General features: G+C 39.2%; 1 protein-coding gene across 1 annotated transcript in view; it reads left to right on the plus strand.

Moving 5' to 3' along the window:
- Positions 1–27,342, plus strand: part of col5a2b (collagen, type V, alpha 2b) — a 42,652-nt gene that overhangs the window by 12,460 nt on the left and 2,850 nt on the right. Inside the window, exons 4-52 of the mRNA XM_071923691.2 lie at positions 931–947; positions 1,043–1,075; positions 1,213–1,245; positions 2,237–2,290; positions 3,592–3,684; positions 4,030–4,104; positions 4,321–4,365; positions 4,777–4,830; positions 5,145–5,198; positions 5,600–5,653; positions 6,373–6,426; positions 6,576–6,629; positions 7,391–7,435; positions 7,529–7,582; positions 7,814–7,858; positions 8,567–8,620; positions 8,892–8,990; positions 9,589–9,633; positions 10,411–10,509; positions 10,748–10,801; positions 11,792–11,899; positions 12,920–12,973; positions 13,127–13,225; positions 14,262–14,315; positions 14,475–14,573; positions 15,520–15,573; positions 15,675–15,728; positions 15,854–15,907; positions 16,209–16,262; positions 16,477–16,521; positions 17,124–17,222; positions 17,568–17,675; positions 18,573–18,626; positions 19,218–19,271; positions 19,795–19,848; positions 19,950–20,003; positions 20,458–20,565; positions 21,016–21,069; positions 21,435–21,488; positions 21,699–21,860; positions 22,702–22,809; positions 23,541–23,648; positions 24,174–24,227; positions 24,510–24,617; positions 25,267–25,320; positions 25,476–25,583; positions 25,802–25,855; positions 25,988–26,095; positions 26,886–27,222. Of these exons, the coding sequence (XP_071779792.2) occupies positions 931–947; positions 1,043–1,075; positions 1,213–1,245; positions 2,237–2,290; positions 3,592–3,684; positions 4,030–4,104; positions 4,321–4,365; positions 4,777–4,830; positions 5,145–5,198; positions 5,600–5,653; positions 6,373–6,426; positions 6,576–6,629; positions 7,391–7,435; positions 7,529–7,582; positions 7,814–7,858; positions 8,567–8,620; positions 8,892–8,990; positions 9,589–9,633; positions 10,411–10,509; positions 10,748–10,801; positions 11,792–11,899; positions 12,920–12,973; positions 13,127–13,225; positions 14,262–14,315; positions 14,475–14,573; positions 15,520–15,573; positions 15,675–15,728; positions 15,854–15,907; positions 16,209–16,262; positions 16,477–16,521; positions 17,124–17,222; positions 17,568–17,675; positions 18,573–18,626; positions 19,218–19,271; positions 19,795–19,848; positions 19,950–20,003; positions 20,458–20,565; positions 21,016–21,069; positions 21,435–21,488; positions 21,699–21,860; positions 22,702–22,809; positions 23,541–23,648; positions 24,174–24,227; positions 24,510–24,617; positions 25,267–25,320; positions 25,476–25,583; positions 25,802–25,855; positions 25,988–26,095; positions 26,886–27,222 (3,630 nt within the window). The remainder of the gene's footprint in view (positions 1–930; positions 948–1,042; positions 1,076–1,212; positions 1,246–2,236; positions 2,291–3,591; positions 3,685–4,029; positions 4,105–4,320; positions 4,366–4,776; positions 4,831–5,144; positions 5,199–5,599; positions 5,654–6,372; positions 6,427–6,575; positions 6,630–7,390; positions 7,436–7,528; positions 7,583–7,813; positions 7,859–8,566; positions 8,621–8,891; positions 8,991–9,588; positions 9,634–10,410; positions 10,510–10,747; positions 10,802–11,791; positions 11,900–12,919; positions 12,974–13,126; positions 13,226–14,261; positions 14,316–14,474; positions 14,574–15,519; positions 15,574–15,674; positions 15,729–15,853; positions 15,908–16,208; positions 16,263–16,476; positions 16,522–17,123; positions 17,223–17,567; positions 17,676–18,572; positions 18,627–19,217; positions 19,272–19,794; positions 19,849–19,949; positions 20,004–20,457; positions 20,566–21,015; positions 21,070–21,434; positions 21,489–21,698; positions 21,861–22,701; positions 22,810–23,540; positions 23,649–24,173; positions 24,228–24,509; positions 24,618–25,266; positions 25,321–25,475; positions 25,584–25,801; positions 25,856–25,987; positions 26,096–26,885; positions 27,223–27,342) is intronic.

Raw genomic sequence — 27,342 nt, forward strand, 5'->3', positions numbered from 1 at the left:
CATCTTAGTTTTACTGTTTATTTAGATAATGCAAAAATAAAACTCCATAAAAACTAGTTTGCTCCCTAGCTCAACAGCTTCTCTTCTCCACTAAATGAAACAAGCATATGGCATTTCTCTGCTATATAAACCAATGAGTGAGGAGCATTAATTTAAGGCAATTAAGATTACACATGAAGCATTTTGTGAAGCGATTACACCAACCAAGTATAAGTAACACAGAATTATTAACTTCTCTAAAAAGAAATATACAAAATATAAATCTCTATCAGTTTCCATATAAATGGCTCTTATCTTACAGCTCTGGTCACTTGCTGGTTTGGAGACTTCAGAGTTTTCTGTTAAAATACACTTACTGGTTTTACAGTTTAACATTTAAGAAAAAGTTCAAATAACCTGTAAGTACAACAAACGATCACAGTAGATGGTTGGTGCTCAGAACAAGGGGAAGAAAAAAGGCAATTCTTAATTCATTATAATATATAAAATATATTTGTATAGCACTTTTCAAAAACAAAATAACAAAGTATATATATGCATTGAAAATATATATATTAAAAAAGTAGAAATGAATGCTAGTGATTGTAAAACAATTCAGTTCAGTCAAAGCCATTGAGACATGATCAGTTAAAAAAAAATACAAGTGCAATAAAATGTTTGAATATTACTAGGAATATTAAAGAATATTACCAATGCTACAGCACAATCAGAGAAAAAACATAATGTTGACATCTGGACGATGATAACATTGTTATGTTTTGTACCAGCAACCATAACAAAATGTGAAATTTGTGTATTGTAATCAGAAATTGATAACACAGAATAATCCATCCTATAGCTAGATAAATTGGGTGGGAGAAGAAGAATAATTATGTGTATGAAGTGAAGTATAACTGCAATTAACATATTCTTTTTTCTATTTTCCCTCAGAAATTATGGGCTTCAAGGTAAGCAATGATATTGAGAATGAACACTGACATGAATTCGTATTACAGTAACATTGTCTTTTCATGATATTAATGTCAGATCATTCGATTTTCAGGGACAGAAGGGTGAACCAGGTGATATCCCATATGTAAGTGAAGTTAATCTTCCCATCAGTAAAGGAAGTTTGTTGACTTCAAGATCCAACAAGACAAAGAGTCCATTTATATCATCACTGTTTTCTGATTTCCTTTGGACAAATGAGTCTAAACACTGTTTTTCTCCCAGGTGGTGGGGCTCCCAGGTCATCCAGGACCTATGGTAGGTCTGCAGCAAAATTAATATGGCTGTCCCTCTCTGTCTTCTTTGTGTTAGCCTGTATCAAGATGGGTAATAGATTATGTATATGCATTAGAGAAACCAAGAGAAAAAAAAGAGAAAAAGGTTTTATGATCTGTTTTTATTCCCTCTCTGTATCCATGTTGACACTAGAGGGCGCAGAAATGTCACAAAAATATTTATTATTAGTATTAGTATTATTTTAACTTCATTTGTTTTGCACTTTTTTAAAAGTTCCATTATGTTTTTTCATGAGTGCATAAGTGTTTATGCTGTACCATTTTACTGGCCCAGCAGCACATCATGTTTTTCCATGATGTTTTGCTGTCAGTTTAGTTTGATATGGGTGTGATAGAAATGTGTTGGTATATTTGATAATGACCCACTTTCAAAGAGTGCAGTCAGAGTTACATGCTGGTTTCTGCAGACTGCTTTACACAAACTGGACCACAACTGCTCAGTATCCCCACGGAAAACTAAAGGATGTTGATATTAGGTGATAGTAGGGCCAGTATTGCTACAACATGGTGTGATACAGCACCTAATATTTTGTATTATTTTTTTTGCAAGGAGAGCATTCAAAGTAACCTAAATTAACATTCTTTTTCAGTTTTCAAGGAAGTACAGCACAGTGAAATAAATAGTGGTTTGACTCCACATTTTTAGAATTGACTCAAAATAAAATATAAATTGAAACAAAACATAAATAAGGTCTTTGACAAGCCCTTTGGTCACCTCAAAAATAATGGGCCTTACATTTTGGATTTGTTTGTTATGATTTTATAGTATTGTCTTAGGACTGATGGTCTGACTGTATCTGTTCTGAGTGTTTGCTGGAGATGAAATGTACATATTCAGACTACCTGCCTGAGGACAGTGGGTTTTGCGGCTGAATCAAAAAATAAAAACATCAGCGTTGATTATTCATTATCATTTCATGTATTTATTGCTTATATTTGTGTTTATAACTCAGGGTCCTCCAGGAGCACAGGGATACAGGGGACAAAGTGGCTTCAAAGGCAGACGGGTACGTTTGAATGAATGGTGACGTTAACCCTAAAACACTAAAAGCAGTTCTTATTTTACACTGGAGAAACCCTCCTTCGCTTCTGACTGAGAGATTGTGGTTTAAGTAGATCTTGCCCTTTAGCTACTCTTCCAGACTGCATGCACTTTTCCTCATTTCCTTCTCTGAGTGATGCTGCAAATCTAAGCTGTAAATCTGATAATGTGAACAGCCAGAAATGCATTTTTGCTCATCCTGCACATAATGACCTTTGCACTGGACTGTAAATTCCTAAATCTGTAAACTGCCTACATCTGTAAATCTTTCAATAGCCATCATTGTGAGAATTATGTTTAATCAGTAGAAACTCTTGGTATCATAAAGAGGCAGATTTTTTTTTTTTTTTTTCATAATTTTCATTGTTATTTTTATCTTTCATTACCTTTTTTCTTATCCTTTAGTGCTCTTTGTTCATAAGTCTACATCTCTATCTTTTGCTGATGTAAAGTCCCAATTTCCCCCTTGGATCATAGAGGCTTTGCAGTTCATCAAAAAATCTCCCAGCAACCTGGTTAAATATACAGTAGCTGGCAAGAAAGAGAGATACAAAAGACCCATTCAGTAACTAATAATTGAAAGTGAACAGGCAGTTAAGGAAGATGTATACTGTGACACAGGAACCTGTCTGGTCTTTAGCCCTATAGCACCTTTTGTCCTACCTGTAGCCTACTCAAAAACATTATAAGTTGTAGCTTGAAAAGCATCAACTCAGTTAACCTGAACAAGTTTTTTTGGCTTTGTTAGCTAGCTAACTAGCCAGCAAGCTCATGTTAATACAACTCCTCGCCACTTCTAACACTATACTAGATACGTTAGCTAGTGTGCTAATCAAATGTGTTTACAACAAGACAGTGATGGTTAGCTTACGAGATATGGTTAGCTAGCTAACAAGCTAACATTATCTAAACACAAAATCAACCAGATTGATGAAATTGATGGATAAAATGATCAGTTCCCAGTCAAAAACATAACAGAGATTAACCATGTCTATTCAATTGTGTTGAGACAGCAAAATCATACATTTAGAGCCAAAATCAGCCACTGTTCCCCAAGAACTGAGGATCTCCAATATGGCCACCAGAGAGCTTTATGTCACCTGAAAGCCTCAATAAAGGCCGTCTCATCTCACCTCATCTCACCCTTTCTCAAAGCAATTCACTTCTAACTCCACCTTGAAAAGACTGAATCAGCGGTTGAATAATTATGTGAAGCAGAATGTGTTGTTTGTCATTAATAATATTTCATCATACAAAAACCTGCAGGGAGCCCATGGGCCACCAGGATTCGATGGAGAGCCCGGAGTGCCAGGAAACCCTGGCGAGCCAGGACCACCTGGCCACCCCTCCCACCCTGGGGTGAGTTAGCTTGTTCCCCACCATACTGTACCTGTTTTAGTGTCTCATCAGATCTGTAGGACCATATTATACAAGTCTGTACACTTTCCAAAGATAAGCCACCAGACCTGAAGAGGAGACTTTTGATTCTACATGATGTTTGTCTTCATTTTAACTTTGTTGAAGTCCATGTTGAAGGTTCAGGAGGACAGATTTGCACAATCATGTCTTGAGATGAGGAATTAAGACAGGAATGTAAACAAGTATAATTTCACTGTATCTTTAATGTAACATACTTTGTTAAAGCAGAATCCTTGTATGAAGGTTTGACTTCAACTTCATTTTTAATCCATCTCTTCCCAAAAGGGCCAGCTAGTTTCCCAGATGGCGGCAGGTTTCAGCGAGAAGTCTGGTCTGGCTGGGATGGTGTCCGGAACGAGGGTGAGTGTCCTAGAGTCTTATAGGGAAAACTAATCCGGATCAGGAATCAATCAGACAAACAGGTTAATATTGTTTCACACACTGCTGAAGAGAGTTAGCGATTGGAAATTAGATCTTTTTCTTTAATATCCATCTCATTTTATTATGCTGATACTAAGTCGGGATATTTGCTGTTATGCACAAATAAAAGTACAGTGTGAAGTGTCTCTATTACAGGGTGAAGCAGGACCACGAGGACCTCCAGGGCAGAGCGGATCACAAGTAAGTTTTGGCTTCTACAATAAAGATTCAAAGACTCGATTTTAATTTGATTTTTGCCTGTAGTCATGCACTTTCTGAGAACAGATGAATGGATCTATGAACACTTGTCAGGTCACGGGACCATGCAGACTTTATGGTGGCAAACTCATGGAGTTTCATTCCAAAATGACTGCTAAAAATGACTGCAAAAAGCGTATTCTTTCAAAATAATTCATACCAGAAAATTCAAATAAAGTTTCATATGTTTTAAAGAATAGTGGGTAACTTAAGTCTTTGGTAAACTGACACTTTCACAAACTACATCCTCTATATTTTAGAGATAATGAACTCCAGGTAGTGATTTTTTTTCCAAAGTAGATGCATTATAATTCCAAATGGACTGTATAATTTTTCCTCTCCATGTTTGTTCAGGGTCCAAGTGGCGGTCAGGGGGTTCCAGGAGACGCTGGAGAACCAGGACAGATGGTAGGAACATCTCTGCTTCTACAGTTTACATTTTAGGCATTTAGCTGACGGTCTTATAAAGAGTGGCAGGTTTCAGTGTCTCGCTCAACAGGACACACAGCTGATGATGGACACCTTGTCTGTGGGGATCAAGCCTCCTGCTAAAACAGACAAAAAAAAACACAATTGGGTTTTGGACTGTTTCAAATAGAATGCTAGTATCTATTTTCCAAATGTTTCTCAGACCTTTAAAATAATTTACTATAAAATTAGATTGGCAAACATTTTTTTTTTTTTAAATGGGTGTGTCACTTACTCCTTGTGTTTGTCTACAGGGTGGACATGGTCATCGAGGACCTGATGGGCCAACAGGAAAACCTGGACCAGATGTAAGTCAAAGATACACACTTCCATATGAAAATATTCCTCTCTATTCTGTTACTTATCCTTCTTATGTTTCGTACACCTTTAAGCATTCTTCTTCTCCTCTTCTTCTTCTTTCTCTTCTTTTTATTGTTGTTGTTAGCATTAGCATTAGTAGCATTAGCAGCTAGGCTACTATTGCTGTAGTGAGTTTTTGTTACTATTATTATTACTATTGTTAGTAGTAGTAGAATAGTAGTAATAGTAGTAGTAGTAGTTGTAGTAGTAGTAGTATTGTTATTGTTGTTGCTGTTAGTATTGTTATTAGCATTAGCATTAGGCTACTGTCACTATTACTGTTTCTTTTACTGATTATTTCCTACTGATTATTACATTACTGATCAGTATTATTGTGTTTTCTACGCAGGGAGAGTCTGGTCCTCCAGGTGCGACAGGAGAACCAGGATTCCAAGGATCAGCGGTAACCAATCGTCTCTCAGCATTCACACCATCACATCTGACCCTGAATGACATCACTCACTCGTTTGCAAACATCATTTACATTGCATTACATTTTAGGTATTTAGCTGACACTCTTATCCAGAGCAACTTTCGATGAACACAACCGTAGAACAAGCTAACATTTAGAGATCATCAACATTACAAGCAACAAACAGGGGACATAGCTGAAGTGCCTGTCAATAGATCTGACAAAATATTCCCATATATTCCCAAAACCTTAGAATGATCAATAGTTTACATAAAAAAAACGCGAAAGAGTAGTTTTTTGAGAAATCAAGAAGAGGATTGTGTTGTGAGTTGTGTGAAAATTCAGAGTTAAGGTAAAATTTTCACAATAATTACATTTTTCTTCCCTTCATTAACCAGATACTGCTCAATACTTATACTGATACTTGTAAAAAAAACTTTCTTTAAACCATGCTGAAGTTTGATAGAGTCCAGGTATAAAGTGAAGTGACATCTGACTGACTGACCTGAATTTACCTCACGATCCCAAGTGGCCAATAAAAAACCCATCTCACCTCAAAACAAACAAAACAAATCCAGATGACAAGCATGCGTGCCAGAACCGGATGACAGAAACTAAATGACAAGAAAACACAGCAAGGAAGAGAACGGTATAACATGAAAATTCATAGAAATAAAAGTTGTTGACAGTGGATTTGATGTTTTTCTCAGGGTGCCAGAGGATTCCCAGGCCTCCCAGGTCATCCCGGACTGAAAGGTCACAAGGTAAATCACTCAAACAATTTTGCTAATGACTAGAAATGTGTGTGTGTGTATTTGTTGCAATTGCCTCTATCAAAAATCATAAATCGCATTTTTATGTAAGCAATCTGCATCCAGGACATACTGTTTCTAAATTGAAATCTTTCCAACAGGGCGCCGGCGGTCTTCTCGGCCCAAGAGGCGAGTCTGGAGCGGTTGGATCCAAGGTGGGAATATGTCACCTCATCCTGTGGTTCCCAAAGTGGGGTTCTTGATGAGGAATAGCTTGATTTCACTATTAGTTCAGTCACTGTAATTTAATACAATGAGAGAATGTATAAGAATGACCATTTTGAGCATCGGTTACACTGTTCACATCGTTGCTATCACCTCACCTACACTCTTAATAAAAGGGGTTCTACAGTATATAGTACCCGAAAATGGTTCTTTAGGCTTGTGCCATAGTAGAACCCTAGTAGAGCTATCAAGAACCCAATTTAGAAAGATTCTTTGTAGCACCATGCTCATATGGTTTCACTTGGAGCCTTCATGGTGCTGTAAAGAACCCTTTACTGTAAGATTTCATGAAATGTTTCAGATCAGCAGCTCTTTAAGAACCACAGTGGGGTCTTTATTGTGTTTTTTTGTATTAATATTTTAACAAATCAGAGGGTTGTATGAGTTTATACGGTTCTATATGGAACCACTGCGCTAACCAAAGAACCCTTGAAGAAACCCCTCTTCTCTGTGTGTGTAGTAATTATGCAAACCTACACTAAATCATAACTAACAGCAAAAATCCTATCAGAAAAGGTTCCTTTGGACAAAATTTTATCAAATAGGGGTTTGTGGTCTATTGCATATCTATTTGGGGTTCCTTCACATGATAGTTAGGGTTAGGGAACCTTATGTTTATGAAACTGCACGTTGCAAACCTGTATTCTCCTATTCTCATTGTTTGTGTGTGTTTGCGGTGTGTGTTTTGCAGGGTTCATCCGGTACTCCTGGTGGCATGGGAGCTCCAGGCCCACCGGTAGGCAACACACCATCCAAACTGATCACCCAAAGCGTTTTATATAGAGTCAGATGTCATTCACACAGATGCTGACCCAATTTTCTGTTTCAGGGACCAGTGGGCATGCAGGGAGAAAGAGGCAGAGGAGGCCCAGGTGGTTCTGTGGTAAAAAAAAAAACATCATCTTCATCCATTTGAGGAGAAAAGATTATCAAATGGTTTTGCAGGATTGAGCTATCCATGAATGTCATACTGGATGACTGATGAAGCAAGTTGACAAGCTGACAATCCTCATTTCATCTCTCATCGCTCTCTCTTTCTGCTTTTCTGTCTGTCTCTCTCTCTCTCTCTCTCTCTCTCACTCTCTCTCTCTCTCTCTCTCTCTCTCTCTCTCAGGGAAAGCGTGGTCTACCTGGCCATGTTGGTAAACCAGGCCCTCTGGTAAGAATTGACACCTGCCAACACATTGAGTATATGGCAATATAAGCCAAGAAGCCTAAACGACAAGTGAAAACTAGCATAGCTCTAGTTACGTGCTTGCCACCTGTGAGCGTCTTGTCATAAAGTCAAATTACCAATAACAGCTGACCATTACAACTTAACAGCTAACATTATTGCTAACATATAAATACACTTAGCAAGGCCTATCATGCTAATGTTACAGCCTCAACAAAGGATTAAGCCCACTTAAAATGAAGAAGTCCAACAAACAATATGCAAAACCTGAATCAAACTATCTCATGTTGTAAAATTACACAACTTACCTTATAAGGAAACCAGGGAACTTTAAATGAGTCTTCTACTAGCTCATGGAACGCTTCCAAATCAAATTGTAGAGAAATATGAATTGGAAAAAGCAACGTTCCAATGCAGCTGAACTGAAAACTAGCGTCAGCAGGAGCATCAGCTGCTCTTTCAGACATGCACAGTTTAACAAAGGACCTAATGAAAATCCTACAGTCACTTAAGTACACGCACATGTAGATGCTTACCGTTCTGGCTAGTATAAAAACAGTTAAAAAAAAAGACCAGCAGAATTTCCCTGAAGGATATACAGTATAATACTGTCAACCTGTGTTAATGTGTTAACTTTGAACCTTGAACTGAAGCCCTGTGTTGAATATTGAGCAAAAATTCTTTCAACCACAGGGTCCCATGGGAATCACCGGTATGCCAGGTTTTCCAGGTAACCCAGGAATGAAGGTGAGGTCATTCACAGTCTGATGCCATGTAGTTTTGTACTTTCATCATTTCAACATAGAGGAAGTTTTGGGATATGTGTAGAAATTGGCTTAAATTGGCTTAGCTTGTGCATTATGGAGCTTACTGTGAAATCTTAAATAACTTGTAAGGATCCTTGAATTTCATCTAACAAGACCTTGAAAGTCATTGAAAAGTCCTTGAAATGTCCAAGTGAGTGTGGGAACCCTGAGTAGAAGTTGTTTCCCTGACCTGATGTCATCCTTTGGTTCAGGGTGAAGCAGGACCGACAGGGGTGAGAGGGGGTGAAGGACGACAAGGACCCAGGGGAGAAGCCGGTCGTGTAGGACCAGCCGGACCCACAGGAACGCAGGTGTGTAATAGGTCAAAGGTCATTTTATAATAGGATCACAATTCTATGTTTATTTGTGGCAAAATATAGAAGTGAACTGTGAAGTGAACTTATAAACTGATAAAATACAATGTCATCACTAATCTGTGCAGCTGTGAGAAAAACAGCGGTTTGTAAAAACATCTCACCTGAAAATAATGTAAATATTCATAATAAAACAAAGAAAACAACAACCAAAAAATAAAGACGCCAAGCTCAGTACTTCTACTTTCCTTTTTTATTTAGGTCTTTATGCCTGGAATTACTTGCTTCCTTTGAGACAAATGTTTTGCATACGAAACATGTTTCAGGTTCATTAAATTATTCATATTTTTGGCTTTGGATAAATGGAGAACTCACAAATATAGCTAATCCTATAGAAATGAATGCATCAATTACTTTTACTTACAATACTTTTACTTAAGTATAATTTTGAATAAAGGCTTCTAACTTCTACCAGAGCTATTCCACCATGGCATTTTTACTTTTACTTTTATCAGGTAAAGACTGGTAATGTGATGTAATGTTTACATTATTAAGGAATATATTAAGTCTTGAGAGATATTTTGTTTTTTCACAGGGCTCCGCAGGATCTGATGGAGGTCCAGGTGCCAGAGGCCAAACAGTAAGTATGAATCATGAACATTGGCTCAACTGTTGATCAAGTATTTCATGCTAGTCACTTACACTACATGTATGGAAACAACTCCAAATGTATCTTTGACAGAATAAATTGAAGAGTTGATTTCCAAAATGTTGTATATATACATTATTTAAAAAAAATACATCCTTCACCTGAAGTTTATCATTCAATATCTTCAAAATATATAGAATCCATTCTGTAAAACTGGAAAACATACTTTCAAATCATTCTGCTAGACTTTCATACATGTGTGGAGATTCAAACTCAGCATATACTCAGGCTCATAACTACTCTTTTGCAACATTGTTGTGGTTGCAAGGTTTTGTTTTATGGTTTTCACACCTTACAGTCACTAGAAAGTTGTGAAAACACCTGAACTAAAACATTTCCAACACAAATCCTTAAAGCTGCATTAGGAAACTTAACGTTAGCAGCTCCAAATGGCAGCGAGAGGTTAAAATTTTTTAACTTTAATACCAAGAAATCGTTGTTTGTGATTTGTGATTTAGCTGATAAGACAGGTGTATTTTTACATAAACATCTTTCCTAGTGCAGCTTTAAAAATCTGCAAATGTCTATGAAATCTTAGTTCTCTGATATTTGGCTTTTGGAGAGAGTTATTCATGTTCCTAATTATCGATAGACGGTCTTAGAATATAGGAATGACATGAATTCTTAAAATGAGCAGTATTCAACAAGTGATGAATGAAAAGTTTTGACATTTTTTGTTGAAGCTATGTCTGCTCCTCTTCCTCCCAGGGTCTGGCGGGTGTCCAGGGTCCGGTGGGGCTGCTGGGCCCAGCGGGACCCCCCGGTCCCCAGGGAACTACAGGAGCACCGGGACCCAAGGGCCAACTGGTACAGGCTCTCATTTCATCTAAGTACCCTGATGAATAACTCACTCACCTCATGAATCTTCTGCTATTTCCATCTCTCTCTGTCTTTGAGCATAGGCTTGTAACTTTGAGGCTTGAGACTTGAGACTACCTTCACCAATTGAAATACTAATTTAGTTAGTAGTTAGTAGTAGATCCATAATGTACAGTACTGGAAGCCTTATGTATGTAACTCTCGCTCATATGATCCTTTCTTGCAGGGTGATGTTGGACTGCCTGGGTTCAAAGGAGAAGCTGGACTTAAGGGAGAAACGGTAAGATGAAAAGCACCTTAAAGGATAACGCTGGTGTTTTTTAATGCATTTCTTACCGTCAACAAATCTTATGAAAATAACAAAATCAGCAATGAATTTGTTTTGCTAACAAGGTCGTCCATGTAGCCGATGCCCAATAAAGCCTCATGTCCCAGCAGCCATAGAACTCCATTGTACTAAAAAAGAGCCATGCCGTTGCTCTGGGCAACATATTTCATCATCACGATGCACCGGGCCGGCCGACTTTTTCCTCAAACAACTTAATAAGCCGGCTGTAAACACTTTGCGATCTCAGGAAAGTAGTTCCGTAGCACTGAAAATAGTTCCCGGCGTAATGAAGAATTTGTTCCCATTTGAATTTGATTTGGTAATAACTACAACAGCCTGACTTTTCACGGTAACAGTTAGCGACTTTTACAATTGAAACTACGTCTTTGTGAGTTTTATTTCAAGGTTTTTAGCTTACAATTGGAGCCAATGACTTCCGGTTTGAAGGCTAAAAAGGGATCGTGGGAAGTCAGAAAGTAACAGGAGTAGAGCAAACGCATTGTTGATTTTGTTGTTTTTATAGGATTTGTTGACGGTAAGAAATGCATTAAAAAACACCGGCCTTATCCTTTAAATGAATGAACGCTTTCCACAATAAAACCCCTAAAAAAATCCCTCAGCTTATGCTCAGTCACATTCAAACACATACACACTCTCTTACATGTTGTGTTGAAATGACAGTGGATGTAAGGAGTGATGGTGTAGCTCATATGCTGTTTGTAAACCTGAATGAGAAGATGAAAGACTGGTTTGTTGGAAGGATGGATTGATTGATTGATTGATTAATAATTAATAATAATTGATTACATTTATATAGCGCTTTTCAAGGCACTCAAAGTGCTTCACATATGGGGGGGGGGAGGGGGGTAACTCAACTCATCCACCACCGGTGATTGATTGATTGATTCAGCCATTGGTTAATTGATTGTAATGTGATGTTAGGGTGAGCCTGGTGCCCATGGTGTGTTGGGCCCAATGGGAGAGGAGGGGAAGCGGGGAATCCGGGGTGACGCTGGGTCCATCGGTGCTGCAGGACCCACCGGCGAGACGGTGAGTCGACTTCTTCTCGCACCTCAAAATATCATAAACTGTGACTTTTGCTGGTTGATTCAGCATCACTATGATCCTCCATGTCACTGTTGTGACTCCGCATTGGACCTGTAAATGCAAAGTTTTACTTCGCCCGTTGTGGGTCAAAATGAATAAGCAAGGTTCAAGAGTCTTCTGTGGATTCTTTATTCAGACATGCATGGTTCAGTTCAGTGTTCCAGACAAGCAACAAAGAAGTGACCAAGACAGGAGTTTACGATCCACTTATATCGGTTAAAGTAAACAAAACTATAAATCTTGGCCCATAGCCAAACCTACTTGGCTCAAAACCAACCCACCAGTTCGGATTTTAACTGCGTGTCCACCTATAGAATCACTCAAAACCACACATAACCATATATAGTGATCATGCATGCATTCAAGCACTGATTACATCATTGTAGTAAGCAGGACAAAAAACACTCCACTTTTCCGGACAAAGGAAAGTAAGAACAGAGTGTACTATTCATATAAAAAAGCACAATATTCATTTTATTTCTTACAGACCGAATGCCTGTTCATGCTTTTCCTTGTCAGTACTGGAGTTTTGAGTAATAAACCATTGATGTAATACAAATTTGTGCAGCTGATAGCGATGCAATTACATTAATGGTTCATTATGTTAATGGAAATGTTATTATATTTACAGTTGAAATATGTGATATGAGGCTTTCTGCTGCTATTGCAGAAAAAAATAACATAATTACAACTCCAATTTTGGTGATTTTCATGGTTTTACAACACCTGAACTGAAGATTTTCACAGTCCTTTAAGGCTTGAGTAATGAAACCGATTCAAAACTCCAATCTGAAAACAATGCTGTTTTTCCAAATTCTTGAAAAAACTGACTTTTTGAAAACGCATTTTGTAGAAGATGTAGGAGATTCTAAAGTTTATAACTTTTTAGATTACAACCTGTTTTTTGGATATTATTATGCACTGAATATTTACATGTGGTTCAATCTTATCAATCCATTCCAGGGTGCTCCAGGAAACAGAGGTTTTCCCGGTGCAGATGGTTTACCGGGACAAAAGGTGTGTTGACTTCTTATCAAATTACTCATAATTATGACAGAATTTAACTACTGAGGATGGTGATGATGATGGCGATGATGGTGATGATTCTTCACCTTCATCTTCATCCAGTCCGTTATCGTGATATTGAATGTTTAATGTTTGGCTGACCAGGGCGCCCAAGGTGAAAGAGGGTTGTCAGGTTCAACCGGTGCCAAAGGTTCCCCCGGGGATCTAGGACGCAACGGAGAGCCAGGTTTACCAGGAGCACGGGTAAGGCAGGCACAGCAACACGCTCCATTTTGTCTCTCATTGTGTTTTCTGAGTGTGAGCAGAAGTTTTATTAAAAAGTGAAAGTAATTAGTCAGTATCATGGCATTACATATGTTTTATTTATTACTTCTTTTATATTCATATATTCTTCTTTAAATTAATTCTTCAGTAAATCCTCATGAGAACTTTGATACCCATAACTGCTATTTGTCCACCACTGTGCAACCCAACTCACCTGCATCCTCTCCCTCTTAATTGTGTGATGTTATGTCATATTTGTTTCCTGCAAGTTTCTCCTAAAATGTGAAGAATCAGTCAATCTTGGGTCATACAAAGTTCTGACTGAAATGCAGTGATGAATCAGGAATATTTCAACTAGAAACAGTAAAAGAATCTGGCAAGATTAATAACAGAAGGTTTTAGGAGTGCAACAATCTTTAAAGGTCCCATATTATAGGAATTCAAATGTTCCTCTATGCAAAGACATAAATGATAAAAGATGTTAAATGAAGACATTGTTAAAGTTTGATTTTGTTTGAGTGGTTAAATTTGAAGTTATTGCTTTTTCAAAAATTCCCGCCTTTTTATAGGCAGTTTCAGACTAATTCCAGAAAACGCATCACATCTGGACTCGGTCCTGATTGGCTCCCTCACTGAACAGTTACTGAAATCCGTCCAATCAGGCTTGCAGCATTTGAACTGGAAAGCCTCCACTCAGCAGGTTTACCTTGTTCGAATTAGAGGAGCTGCTGCTGTCGACCAATCAGGGCACAGTATTGTGACAACTTAGTCTTCAAATTCATTCAATAAATACTCTTTTAACTAAACTACATTTATTTGCAAAACATCATGAAGAACATTATTCTTACCCTGAGCCATAGAATATCTGAAAACAAAATCATGAAAAATGAATAATATGGAACCTTTAAAGTAATGCTTAAGAGACAATATTGCGGCATTCACTTGCGAAAGGAAAATGTAATGACAATGATGAAAATATGAGGTTGTTTTCTAATTTTTCTACTTTTTTCCACAGGGTCTGACAGGTCTTATTGGTTCCCAGGGAGCAGAGGGAAAGCAAGGACCAATGGTACACAGGAACTTTTTACTTTAAACAGTGTTTTTTTTTATAGTTTCACATGACGTCCTAAAGCAACTGATTCAGAATTCACTGTTCCCCCAACCACAGAGTATAGTATGTACAGTATTTTTAACATGATGGCATATATTTACATTCCTTTGTTTCCAGGGCGGATCGGGAGAAGACGGGAAACCAGGTCCAGCTGGTTCAGTTGGTGGCAGAGGTGCAGCTGGATCGATGGGCCTACCAGGACCAAAAGGCTTTGCTGTCAGTATCTCAGCACTTCTGGATGACATTCATTCATTCACTGAGCTTAACAGACAAATATTGTGTTTATGACGTGAAATTATAAAATATAACGTAAGCCATGGCTGCTGGTTGTCCACCGTTGTGCTGTATGTTATATATCATGTGTGATATATGCAGGAGTGGAAAGAGAACCAAAAATCCTGCTCAAGTAGAAGTACTGTTACTTTGCTGAAATTCTACTGAAGTAGAAGTAAAATTACTGGTGTAAAAATGTACTTAAGTAATAGTAAAATGTAGCACAAAGTAGCTAAAAATATACTCAGAGTAAAACTGAGTTACTAAAAAACATATTGTTGCGTATGATCTTTCCCATGCAAAGCAAAAAGGATGAGATTTTGCACAAAAATATTAACTATTATTGACTATTTTTAACTTTCTGGAAAAAATATTCTAAAATTCATGTAATCATTTGATCTGTGATAAATATAAACTTGAAATGCTCATCCACCTTATTCAATAATGTTACTACACTGATGTTTCTTTTTGTACTAGCAACTAGCTAGCATGGCTAGCAAACTAGCTAGCCAACAACCAGGCTAACACAAACCAATAATACTGTAGCTGGATGGATGTTAACTAAGCTACTATCATGGATACATTTGAGCAGCTAATGAACAGTTTGTTATTTTAATGTTTCATTTGCTTGCTTGTGCTGGTTTGATGCAGATAAATTTAAAATTGACACTGTTTGCTAATGCTAATGCTAATAGAGTGCTAGTGTTACTAGAGAGCCTACAGAATTCTGGATGAAATTTAAAATGTAGTGAAGTAAAATGCTTCAGTCAAAACCGACTTAAGTAAAATTAAAATTACTGACTTCAAAAATTACTGTACACAGAAAAAGCTGCACAATTACATACAACATGATAGCCTTGGTAACACAACAGTTTGGGTTTATTTTCAGGGCGATCCTGGGAAGACTGGAGAGACTGGCACCCCCGGTTCAGCAGGTCAAAGGGTACGTTGTTTTCAGCAAGGACTGAAATAATCTTCACTTCTTGTCGGGGCTTCATGTTAGATATTAATGAACAAAGATATTGAGAGGTGACTGTCTTTCAGGGACCAAACGGAAAAGACGGAGAGGGAGGCGCCGCCGGTCCCACTGGCCCAGCTGTAAGCATCTTCTGCTGTTGACAAAATATCCTGTTAATGATATAATATTATTTTTAAATTATCATATTAATATAATCAATGATCACTATTATCAATAGCAGTGATGCTGTTTTTCTTTCCTCCAGGGTACTGCAGGGACGAGAGGAGAGCAGGGACCCCAGGGAGTGAATGGTTTCCAAGTAAGCTGCATCCCATAATTATATGAACACAATACCTCAGACACTCAAGGCCAAGCCGCCATCAACTGACTGCCATTTTGAATTTTAGTACTGAAATATCTCATCTTTCAAAATGATCCACTTTCTCCGGTGGTGTTAGTTTTTCAAAATCAGGCAAGGAAATACTATTTGTAATTATCTTTATGCCCGTTATTTGTTGACTTGCTGGCCTTCTCTTAGACCCCAAAAACTACTGACTAGCTGTTGATATGTTTGTTTATTATTGTATTAAAATTAAAATACATGCTTTGGTGTATTTCAGGGTTTGCCTGGGCTGCCAGGCCCACCCGGAGAGTCAGGAAAACCAGGTGATGAGGTAAAGTAATGCAAACAATTAACCTTTAAAACCATTTTTTGTACCGTTGTATTCTTATGCTTTCTCAATATTTAGTTAGCGCTTTTCACCTAAGAAAGTATTTCCCATAAGATATATAATAGACATAAAAACATATAATATACTGTATCCAATCATAAGCATTACATGTTAAAGCACATGTTGATTATTTTCGTTTGGTTGTTGGTGTCTTCAGGGTATTGCTGGAGAGGGTGGAGCTGCTGGTGCTACAGGTCCAAGGGTGAGTCCATTAATGAGGTATAAGTGTTGACCGCTTCATTATTGAATTCATACTTTTCAATTTCAGGCATTTAGCTGACGCTTTTCTCCACAGTGACTTACAATGAGTGTAAAGGTTGAGTTAATTCATCATTCAGTATCGCTACACAGCAAAATTGTCACTGTTAATTTAACTCTGAGAGTGTAAGAAGCAGCATTAAATGTCCGCACCCATCACAGTTAATTTAACACTTTTAGATAGTTTTGAACAGAGACACATCAGCTCTGGGTGGACAAAAACACTCCAATCAACACCTGTCAAATCAAAAGAATTGTCGCTGAAAAATCAACACAAAAAATTAGAAAATTTTCTGTGTAAAATGAAGATTTAGTCTGTAAACGTTTCATCTTTTGGTTTAAAAGGTCTTGAATTATCTACTATCCTTTAAATAAATACTCTTACTGTTTTAATTTTGTCACTTATGAACACTGGAAAATTTGCTATATAAAATACACTATCAATCCCTTTGTATGGGTTGACGTCACTCTTTCCAAATAGTGGAAATCTAATTTTGGAATAAATCTCTTCTTTTCTACTTCTTCTCCCGCTGGTTGTCCCTGCAGGGAGAGCGAGGCACTCCAGGAGAGAGAGGTGATGTCGGACCCAACGGCCTTCAGGGACCCAAAGGTAGTCCAGGAACACCAGGACCAGACGGGCCAAAGGTATGGCAACCATCACACACACCTTTTATCCTGAGAATACATTACGTTTGTAGACTTTGGACTTAGATTGTGTAGTTACACTGTTGTAACTACTGTAAATTATGTATTGGGGAGATTATTAAGTGCAAACAGTTTTATTGTGTACCTATAATGCTTTTCCTTAGGTCAATACACAAGTTAATGCACTGGAATAAGGGCATAGTAGAAACATTGACATTTATTTACATGAAAATGTCATGAATTATTACTTTAAGTGACATTCTCTAAAAATGGGAACAGGTGGTTACTAATGTAGAGAGACACTTTTGTCATTGTGCATCTTATTAAATCCTCTGCATCCTGTAGGGTAACCCTGGTCCAACCGGTGGGGTCGGAGAGCCAGGATCTCCAGGACTCATGGGGATGCCGGGGGAGAGGGGCATCCCAGGACCCTCCGGACCGAAGGGAGACGCAGTAAGTTACAGCGCGGGATTACATAGGAGTGTAAATCTGACCTGCAAAGGCAAAGAACAGCAACTGTGTGAGGAGTGAAATCAAGAAAAAATGACTTTATTAAATGACTTAAATGAATATCGCCTGCAAAAGTAATGTTGGTACAGAAGTAGATCATTTGGCAGTATTTATGATTGTTACGGATGTGATATCTAAAGCTTAGTCCTGACCTTTGACCTTTAAAACACACAAGACTAGTTACTGCTGTTTGCCTTTGTAGGCAGTGTAGTACATTGAAATAAACACATTTTTCCTGGTATCACTGTTGGATTACGACTAGAGTACATTTCCAACAAGGCACACCTCTTCCTGTAAATATGGATTGGAAATAATATGTTATTTTCTATAAGACCATCACGCTCTGCATAATGTATGCTCTTCAGATACACTCTGCTGTTCTGTGATATTTCCACAACAGCAGCTGCAATGGGAGTTTGATATGAGAAAATGTTTCAGGATGTAAAACATCAGCGGTGAACGTCAGGTTTTGGTGTCAGTCCCTCAGAATCAAAGAGCGACGGCTTCTTTCTAGAGCCGCCATTTTGCACCAAGAGACGTCAAACAATCATACAGGGAGAAACCCATCGTAGAAGAAGAAGAGAGACCAATTTCTCCACCCACAGGAGCAGGAGAGAGACCAGAATGCAATGCAGCCGAGAGACATGTTATGCTATCACTCTCTCCACTGCAGCAAGTTCACTCCTGCTCTCTGGGGGTTTATTGAAAGGAATTCTGGGAAATCACTAACTGGTGTAGAAGTAGACGAGGCAGGTTGAGGGAAAGTGGCTTCACCCAAAAAAGTAAATGACAACACTTGATCACAAAATAACTCCTGGTATGCATCATTTCTTTTAACAGGGTTCCACCGGAGAGAAGGGAACTGAGGGCACAGCAGGATCTGACGGTCTGAGGGTGAGTCTGACTGGATTACTGTTACTGACTGACACCGGTGTTACAAACATATCGGTTACTGTCTGTCACTGTTTCACCATTTCTTTCCCTTCAAATGGAAGTCTCACGGCCTTTTGTTGTCCTACTGTATAAAACTCAATATGGATCCAATCACTGATTCTTGCATTGTTGCTGCATCTTCAAATTCTGGCAGAGAGCAAGCAGTGTTATAGATCAGTGGGTCTCAACCTGCGGGTTCTGGACCCCCGAGTGGGTCAGGAGATGGTTTAGAGGGGGCCGATATGAATTATTGAATGTGAAAAAATGTATTTCTACCATGCAACTTTATGAACATGTTTTTGATATTTGTGATTTCATGTGAATGATGATCATTTCCAATATTTAGGCTTTGTCGACTAATTACTTAAATACCCGGCAAAAAGCAAAAAAATTGGAGTCAAAGTTCATCATCTTGCGAACACAGAAGTCATGACCAGGCTTTGTTGGTGTTGCAAGCCAAACAGGTTCAGAGCCGCTACAGTGCATCATGATTTAAGCTCCTTATTTTCAATATACTTTTAATATTTTATGTTTTTTCCTCTTCACTAAAAGGGACTTGCTGGTCCCGTTGGACCTGCTGGCTCCAGTGGACCCAACGGTGAGAAGGTGAGATCGAAATATTATTGTTCAAGTTTCTAATTATTATCCAACATTATCACATATTTCTGAACTCACTGCACATTGCATACCAACTATAAGAAAACAATAGGTATTTGGGTGAATTTGAATTTGCTCTGAATTAAGGTTAAATTTTGAATTAAGATTAAAATCACCATTACATAAGCATCACCATCGCGACCATAACCCTGACTCCTTAACACTGCCTCTCCTTACTTAGTAGTCTTGTTTTCCTATTGTCAAGCCTACATCGTTTGAAATAACTGACACACACACACACACACACACACACACACACACACACACACACACTATCCTTTTCTCTCATTTTAACATCTCCCTCCCCATCTCTCTCTCTCTCTTTCTTTCTCTCTCACACACATACACACACATGCTCATGCCGCACACCTTTAAATTGACTTTATTTCTTTTTTAAAACAAAATGTACTTGTGTCCTCATGTTGCTCTGCGGTAACAAACACTTTTTGACTTGACCGCTCCTTTATTTCAGGGTGAACCCGGCCCAGCGGGACCCCCAGGCCGCCGAGGATCCAGAGCGATAGCTGTCAGTAGAACATTTTACCCGACGACTGACATTGAATTTGACGTTGTTTGCCGCTGTGCTTCCATTTCTCCCTCAAACTGTGTCTTTAATGTCGGTAACAGGGTTCTCCAGGTGAGCCTGGTCCAACCGGCGCCGTCGGCTTCCCCGGATCTCCTGTAAGTGTCCGCTAAGACTTTTCACATATCGTTGATGTCTAAAATATTCCAATGAATCGACTGTTAAAGGCTCATACTGCACAGTCACAGATTAAAGTAAAGTTTTGCAGTGTAGTGGAGCTTATTTTCCAAAGCGGATCAGGACTTTACACATTTACATTTACACCTCAGGAGTTTAGCCGACTCTCATATCCAGAGCAATTTACAATGAATAGAATAAGCTTCAATTCCTAGATCATTAACATTACAATAGTGAGGTCAAGGGTCAGTGCTGCAACGCTCTGACAATAGATGTGATAAAATATTAGACATAGAAATAAGATTTTAAGAGCAAAATAAGTCAGAACAGATTTTCTTCAGTGTTCACAGGGAGAAATACAGTTCAAAGTATTGAATGTCTAAAAGAAGCCTGAAGAAATCTTTAACAGCGCGACTTCCTGGTTCTCCTCCCCAGGGTCCTGATGGTCAGCCAGGGGTCAAAGGTGAAACAGGTGAGCCAGGCCAGAGGGGAGAGTCAGGAGCACCCGGACCACAGGGGACGGCTGGCAAACCCGGCACCCAGGTACGTATCCCAAAATATTACTCCATACCTGGGCGTATGGCAGCATTGCTGGGGAATATAAGTGTGGAATGAAGTTTCTGTGATGCTTCTAGAGATTTAAAACACCACAAACTATGAATTTTCTTGAGATTTTGGCCTTGAAAGCTAAAGTAGATCAAGACTAGCTGGTCTGTTACTGTGCAAGGAGAAAATATGCTCTTGATCTACACTGTAAATGTCCATCTGAACAAGTTATTTAATGTTGTGTCTAGTCTCACCTTGGAACAAGTTGAAAAATCTGCTAGTAGAGTGTGAATGTTGTGCATGATAGTTTTATGTGTATCAAGAATTTTTGCAGCTGACCTCAACTGGAATTAAGGCAGATCATTCCATTTGTTTCAAGCTATTCAAGATCATGTCATCGACTGTGTGTGTGTGTGTGTGTGTGTGTGTGTGTGTGTGTGTGTCCAGGGGCCTGTTGGTGTGACTGGACTGAAGGGCGGCAGAGGAACACAGGGGGCAGCGGTGAGTCCGGCTCTCGTTTTGACGTGTTATAAACGTGTTATAAATAACAATTAACAACACCGACCTGCAACCTGCAACTGTATTAGTACGACTAGTAGCAGTATTAGTAGTATTAGTAATAGTAGTAGTATTAGTAGTATTAGTAGTAGTAGTAGTAGTAGTAGTATATACAGTTTTGAATTAAGAATGAATAAAAAACAGAAAAAATGTCAAAGAATGGGTGTCGCTATTTGTATGAATGTGATGTAAATCTAACTTTGTAACATTGTTAAGAAAAGTGCTGTACAAATATAGTTATCCTAATTATTATTATTCATTATTAACGTTATTGGATTATGATCATTACTGTTGTCTTAAATATTCAGGGCTCATCTGGTTTCCCTGGACTGCCTGGAGGAATTGGACCAGTTGGATCTCTTGTGAGTGAATCTGTTCCATCTTAATTTATTATCAATAAGAAATGATTTATGGACATCTGAAAAAAATATATTTTGACGTACAAGATCATTAGCATGTTTTAATGTTTGCAATAGAATCATTTTCTTTGTAAAATAATGATTAAATGCAGATTCTAGGCTTCTTCCAATCATTAATGTAGTACGCTGACTGAGAGGTTGTGTGTGTGTCAGGGTGCTGTCGGGGCAGCCGGGCCCATAGGTGCTCCGGGGAAGCAGGGTCCCGGCGGGATCCGAGGGGAGAACGGAGCTCTTGGGAACCAAGGAGAGGCAGGAGCCGCGGGGCCAGCGGGCAGCCCGGGAGAAAAGGGAGACTCCGGAGAGGACGGTCCTCCGGTGAGTTCACTAAAGCCTGTCTCCTCGAAGTTTACCAACCGTCGCTCTGTAAACGTTTCATCAGAAGTAGTTTTAGACTTCTTTGACCATGAGACAAACTTTTGAATTATTTACTTTCATCGGATGATCGTTTTCTCTACTTGCCTTTCCAAGTTCTTTAGTTTTTTATTTTCCGCTCTTTCAAATTCAGTTCAACTCAGATTTCGTTCTTCGTTCCTACATTTACATCTAGATTGGATATTTAGCAGATGCTCTCATCCACATCAACTAACTAGATCTAAAAAGTTCTTCCTATATACATGTATATATATATATATATATTTGAAATTCAGTTCAGTCCAATTCAGTTCTTTATCCTTTTCACAGATGCTCTCATCCTCAGCAACTAGCAGCAGCAAACTGATATTATCGTCATTTATCACCAACATTGCAAGCAGATATACCTATTAGTACAATACCGGCTTTTGGTACCAATATCAATTTTGAGGAATCGATATTGAAAAGTATCAGAAGAGATTCTAAATGTTGGATTCTCAACGGATGCTCACGTTCTCCTCTGATTTCTGGATAATTGTACGGAGGAAATCAACACAAATTACATTTAGATTCAGTCTGATTCTGTTTAGCTTCTATTTTCCGGTTACAAAATCAGATGGCATGTATAAATGAATATAATTGACTCTGTCTTGTAATGAAATATGCTTTCATTCAGCAAAGAAAGCCACTGAAAAGTAGCGAATTTGAAGTGTTGGAAGCGGCAGTATTGCATTATTTCCGACACTTCTCAGCTCTACATGACTTTAGCTCTATTGCCTAACTCTTTTCTTGTGTTGTGTCACAGGGTCCTGACGGGCCTCCAGGACCCTCCGGTACCTCAGGACAGCGCGGCCTGGTGGGTCAGCCTGGGGTCAGAGGAGAGAGAGGCATGCTGGGACTGCCAGGTCCTGCTGTACGTATTCCTCCTCACACTGTTTGTGATGTTCAGTGTTTTCTGTCGGTGATCTGTTGAAATCTGAGAGCGGAGGTGCCGGAAAGGTCGAGGCTGAAGGTTCATTTCAAAATGCAAACTGTCACAAATTATTGATTACCTGCTTAGAATTGCAACAGGTAACGAGATTCACTGGATTGATCCCAGTCAGTAATATAATCCGCTTACATTTAGTGACTTTAAGGCAACTTTTCTGCAAAAATACATTGACAATGCAGTTAAACATCATTTATTTCAGTTTACAGACTGTGATTTTATCAGTGTTCCCAACAAAAACTCTGTAAGAAGATGTACTAATACTCTTTTTTTCCCATGGCTCAATTTACAGTTTAATCAAACCTATAGTCTGTAATTGGAATAGTGCTGTAAGCATGTACAACCATCACCCTCAAAAAGAGTCAAAGTTAACATGGATAATTATTCCTCAGGTTCAGGCTCAGGGAAGAAGATGCAGTTATAGCGGCAATTTAAGATCCAGACTGTGACGTGATTTCTGCTATTATTATTATTATTATTATTATTATTATTGCCTAACCAGTATCAATATTTGGCCTATTTCCATATGAATTAAAGTGCCTACTGTATATTCTCCCAATCGTAAATGCCTTTGTCTCTTAACCACACAAGAAAAACAAGCAGAGTGGAACGATTTGTTCTTGTTCTCAAACTTACCATCAATATTCGTTTCCCAGGGTGCACCGGGAAAAGCCGGCACTCCTGGAACTCAGGGCCCCAAAGGCCCAGCTGGTGGAGTTGGTTTACCAGGAGCCACCGGGCCGAGAGGAGACGCCGGTCCAGAGGTTTGTCCTGTCCATCTAAACCATTTCCTATATAATTTACATTTTAGGTATTTAGCTGATGCTCCTATCTAGAGATTTACAGTGAGTGCAACAGCAGAATAATTCCTCAATTACCAACATTAGTTACAATAGTAAGGAGTGTAACGGTGCATCATCTTTAATAGGACTGGCACAGATATTTGTATACTTCAAATAACTTCTACATTTAAAAAGTAATGTTTTTTACATAGAACCTGATAATGAATATTGAATACTGATTACAAATTCCATAAAAACTACTATTACATTTGCTTATGATGCTTATGCTTGTTTTTGTTTCTTTTGAAGTGAGATTTCTTTTTCATAAGCACTTTGGCTTTTTTTTTTAATCTCAACTATGTCACCTTTTTTATCTCCCAAATTTGCATTTTTCTCCCTTCTGTGTTTTGTCATCATAAACTAACAACACATATTTTTCTGTAATGTTAATTTTTCCTCAGGTCTTCATATGGGAAGCTGATTATATCATTATGTGTCTTTATGCAGGGTATCGCTGGAGCAGAGGGGTCGCCTGGTAAGGACGGTGTCCTAGGAGCCAGGGTAAGACTAAAAACATGGCAGTCAAGAGACACAAGTGTGTATGTGAGTGTGTGTGTGTGTGTGTGTGTGTGTGTGTGTGTGTGTGTGTGTGTGAGAGAGAAACAGTGTGTGTGTGTCTGCTTGTGTAATGTGGCTAATCCTCTTAGTTTGAACAAAGTCCTTAATGAAAATCCCCACTTCTACACTTGAATTTGATCCTTTTCAAGTAGTGAACTGGATATGTGCACACTGATCATTGATGTATGTGTGTGTGTGTGTGTGTGTGTGTGTGTGTGTGTGCAGGGAGACAGAGGGAACCCCGGTGCGGAGGGTCTGGCTGGTGCTGCAGGGTCCCCGGGGACGGAGGGTCCGGTGGGAACGACGGGCGGTCCGGGGGAAAGAGGCGACAACGTGAGTTCCGGAAACACACACACACACACAACATTAAAGGAAGACACAGAGGTTTGGGGAGATCGGCTCATTGGTCAACTAGACACCAAGATCATCCATGTGTCCCCGATAGATCATTCACTCTGGTGCTCCATGCTAATTGGGAGCCAATCTACCAAAAACTGACGTATTTCTTTAACGACACAATAGGAACATGCTGTGTTCGTGTTTTTATTGCTTGGTTACATAATGTTACACTCATTGATCAAGGAAACCTAGAGATTATTATCACCATTTAGACTGATAATTCAAAAATAACATGTTTTAATATGTTGTATTCAATACACATTTCAATGTTATACTGATGCTGATATTGTGTGTCAAACTCAACCGAATTCCTCATCAAACCATAGCAATAAAAATAGATAAAACCCCCACTTTGATTTATTTTAATTTAATCCAATCTTAATGCACTGCATCAATCAAAGTAGCGTAGTCTATTACACAAGCTAACTTTATAAAAAAAAGAATCCTGTGCAGTTTTAAGCCACAGCAAGATAAAGTACTGTGGGTTACAGTAATCACAGCAAAAGTAGTGATCCTGCTGTAAAAGTAAATCTTCTCATCTCAATTTTTTTCTGACTCGTCTCTATGCTTGTTTTGAATTTAGGGTGCCAGAGGGCCCCCTGGATCCCAAGGATCATCTGGAGTAAGAGGCAAAGTGGTAAGGATGAAATGACAATTTGTTACCTCAAAAACAGCAACAAATAAAACATACATTTCTAGCAGATATTTTTAATTTAAAACATGCCAGTCTCAGTTTCAATAGCGTGTTGCATGACACCAATCTTGAATTGTCGTTGTGTGTCCCGCGTTCAGGGACCCCAAGGACCACTGGGAGAGAGTGGAGCGACCGGAGATCAGGGAGAGCGGGGTCAGAAAGGACACAGAGGTTTCACCGGGCTCCACGGTATCCCAGGAACAACTGTAAGCAAAATGATTACTCACACTGGCATGACGACCCCATATATAATAGTGCTGGCTTCTCTCAGTTAGCAAGGATGGGACGCTCTTCTCTGTTGCAGCCCCACTTTGTGCCTACTGCAGCTTTAAAGCCAAACAGTCTGGAGCCTAGTTACTTTTATGCTGAAACATAATGGCCTTGAACTTGTCAAATGATAAAATCTCATGCTCCTCTGTTTCAGGGGTCCACAGGTGAACCAGGAGGTCCAGGTATCGTCGGACCAGGAGGCCAGAGAGTAAGTACATAACAGTACTTTTGACCAACAGGTTCATCGCAGGTTCATGCTTTACAGAGACCCAAAAACAGATAAAACATATGCATGGACGCATATTTTTTACAGTGTTTACATTGTCTTATAACCACATAGGGGCCTCCAGGAGTGGTGGGACCCCCTGGGAAGGAGGGAAATATGGGACAGACTGGACCTATGGGCCCCCCTGGAACCAGAGGAGCCAGCGGAGACATCGGAGCAGAGGTGAGACAACATGAACTTTACATTTTTACGTTGTAGACATTCAGCTGACAGTAAGTAAGTAAGTCAAGTGCATTTCTATAGAACCTTTCATAGAGCAAAGTCACAAAGTGCTTCACAAGAGTAAAATAGTTAAAATAAGACCAGAAAAAAAACAGTAAGACATAAAAATTCAATAATAAGACTAGAAGACAGTAAAAAACAATAAGACATAAAAATTCAATAATAAGACTAGAAGACAGTAAAAACCAATAAGACTTAATAACACACAGAAGTACAGACACAGAGGCTAAACAAAGGCCAGTCTGAACAGATGAGTCTTTAGCTGCTGTTTGAAAGTGAGAGTGAGCAGGTATTGGTTGGTGTCACAAATGGCTGTTGATGGCGATCTGCTCATTGCATATCTTTAAAATACAGAAGTGAAGGGATAAAACACAGCGATTAAACAGAGAAAGAAAAGAAAAAATACTAATTTGTGCAAAAAACATGACTTAAATCTCATCTTAAAACGAACTAAAAATTGTCGTGACAATAATGCGATACCTTAGCAATCTGCTTAGGAAAATTCTGTTTTCTGTTGCCTCCCTCACAGGGAGGTCAAAGGTCAGGGTCAGCTACGGAACAGCATCCTGGAGCTGGTAGGGCTTCAGTGTCTTGCTCATGGACACTTCAGCAGGGTGAATGCTTACTGGGGCTTGAACTCCAAAGTCTCTATAACCGCCCAAAACATGACAAACAAACGCACCACTAACCCCGTATTAATAAATGTTCATGTTCCTCTTGTCTCGGTCAGGGTCCGGCTGGGGACCCCGGCCCCCCCGGCCCTCCCGGCCCCCCCGGACGCCCCACCGCCGCCGTGGAAGACCTCTTCGGCAGTTTCGATTACGGACACTACGGCGGCGCTCCGGAGGCCGAGGAGTTCGGCGACCCTCCCCCCCCTCCCGAGTTCAACGAGGACGAGGCTCTCCCCAACAAAGCGCCGGTGGTGGTCGGGGCGGACAGCGGCGTCCAGGCGACGCTGAAGACGCTCAGCGGACACCTGCAGAACCTCCGCAGCCCCGACGGCAGCAGGATGAACCCCGCCAAAACCTGCCAGGACATCAAGCAGTGCTACCCGCTCAAGAAGAGTGGTGAGGGCTTCATGTGGCCTGTTGTTTCTATTGTTCTATTTTTTATTCAGATCTCCATGTGTCATCACTAAGATATCAACTATTCATCTAACAATATAACTTAATACAACAATAACATAT

Source organism: Centroberyx gerrardi, chromosome 21 (genome assembly GCF_048128805.1).
Source record: "Centroberyx gerrardi isolate f3 chromosome 21, fCenGer3.hap1.cur.20231027, whole genome shotgun sequence".
Lineage (NCBI taxonomy): Eukaryota > Metazoa > Chordata > Actinopteri > Beryciformes > Berycidae > Centroberyx > Centroberyx gerrardi.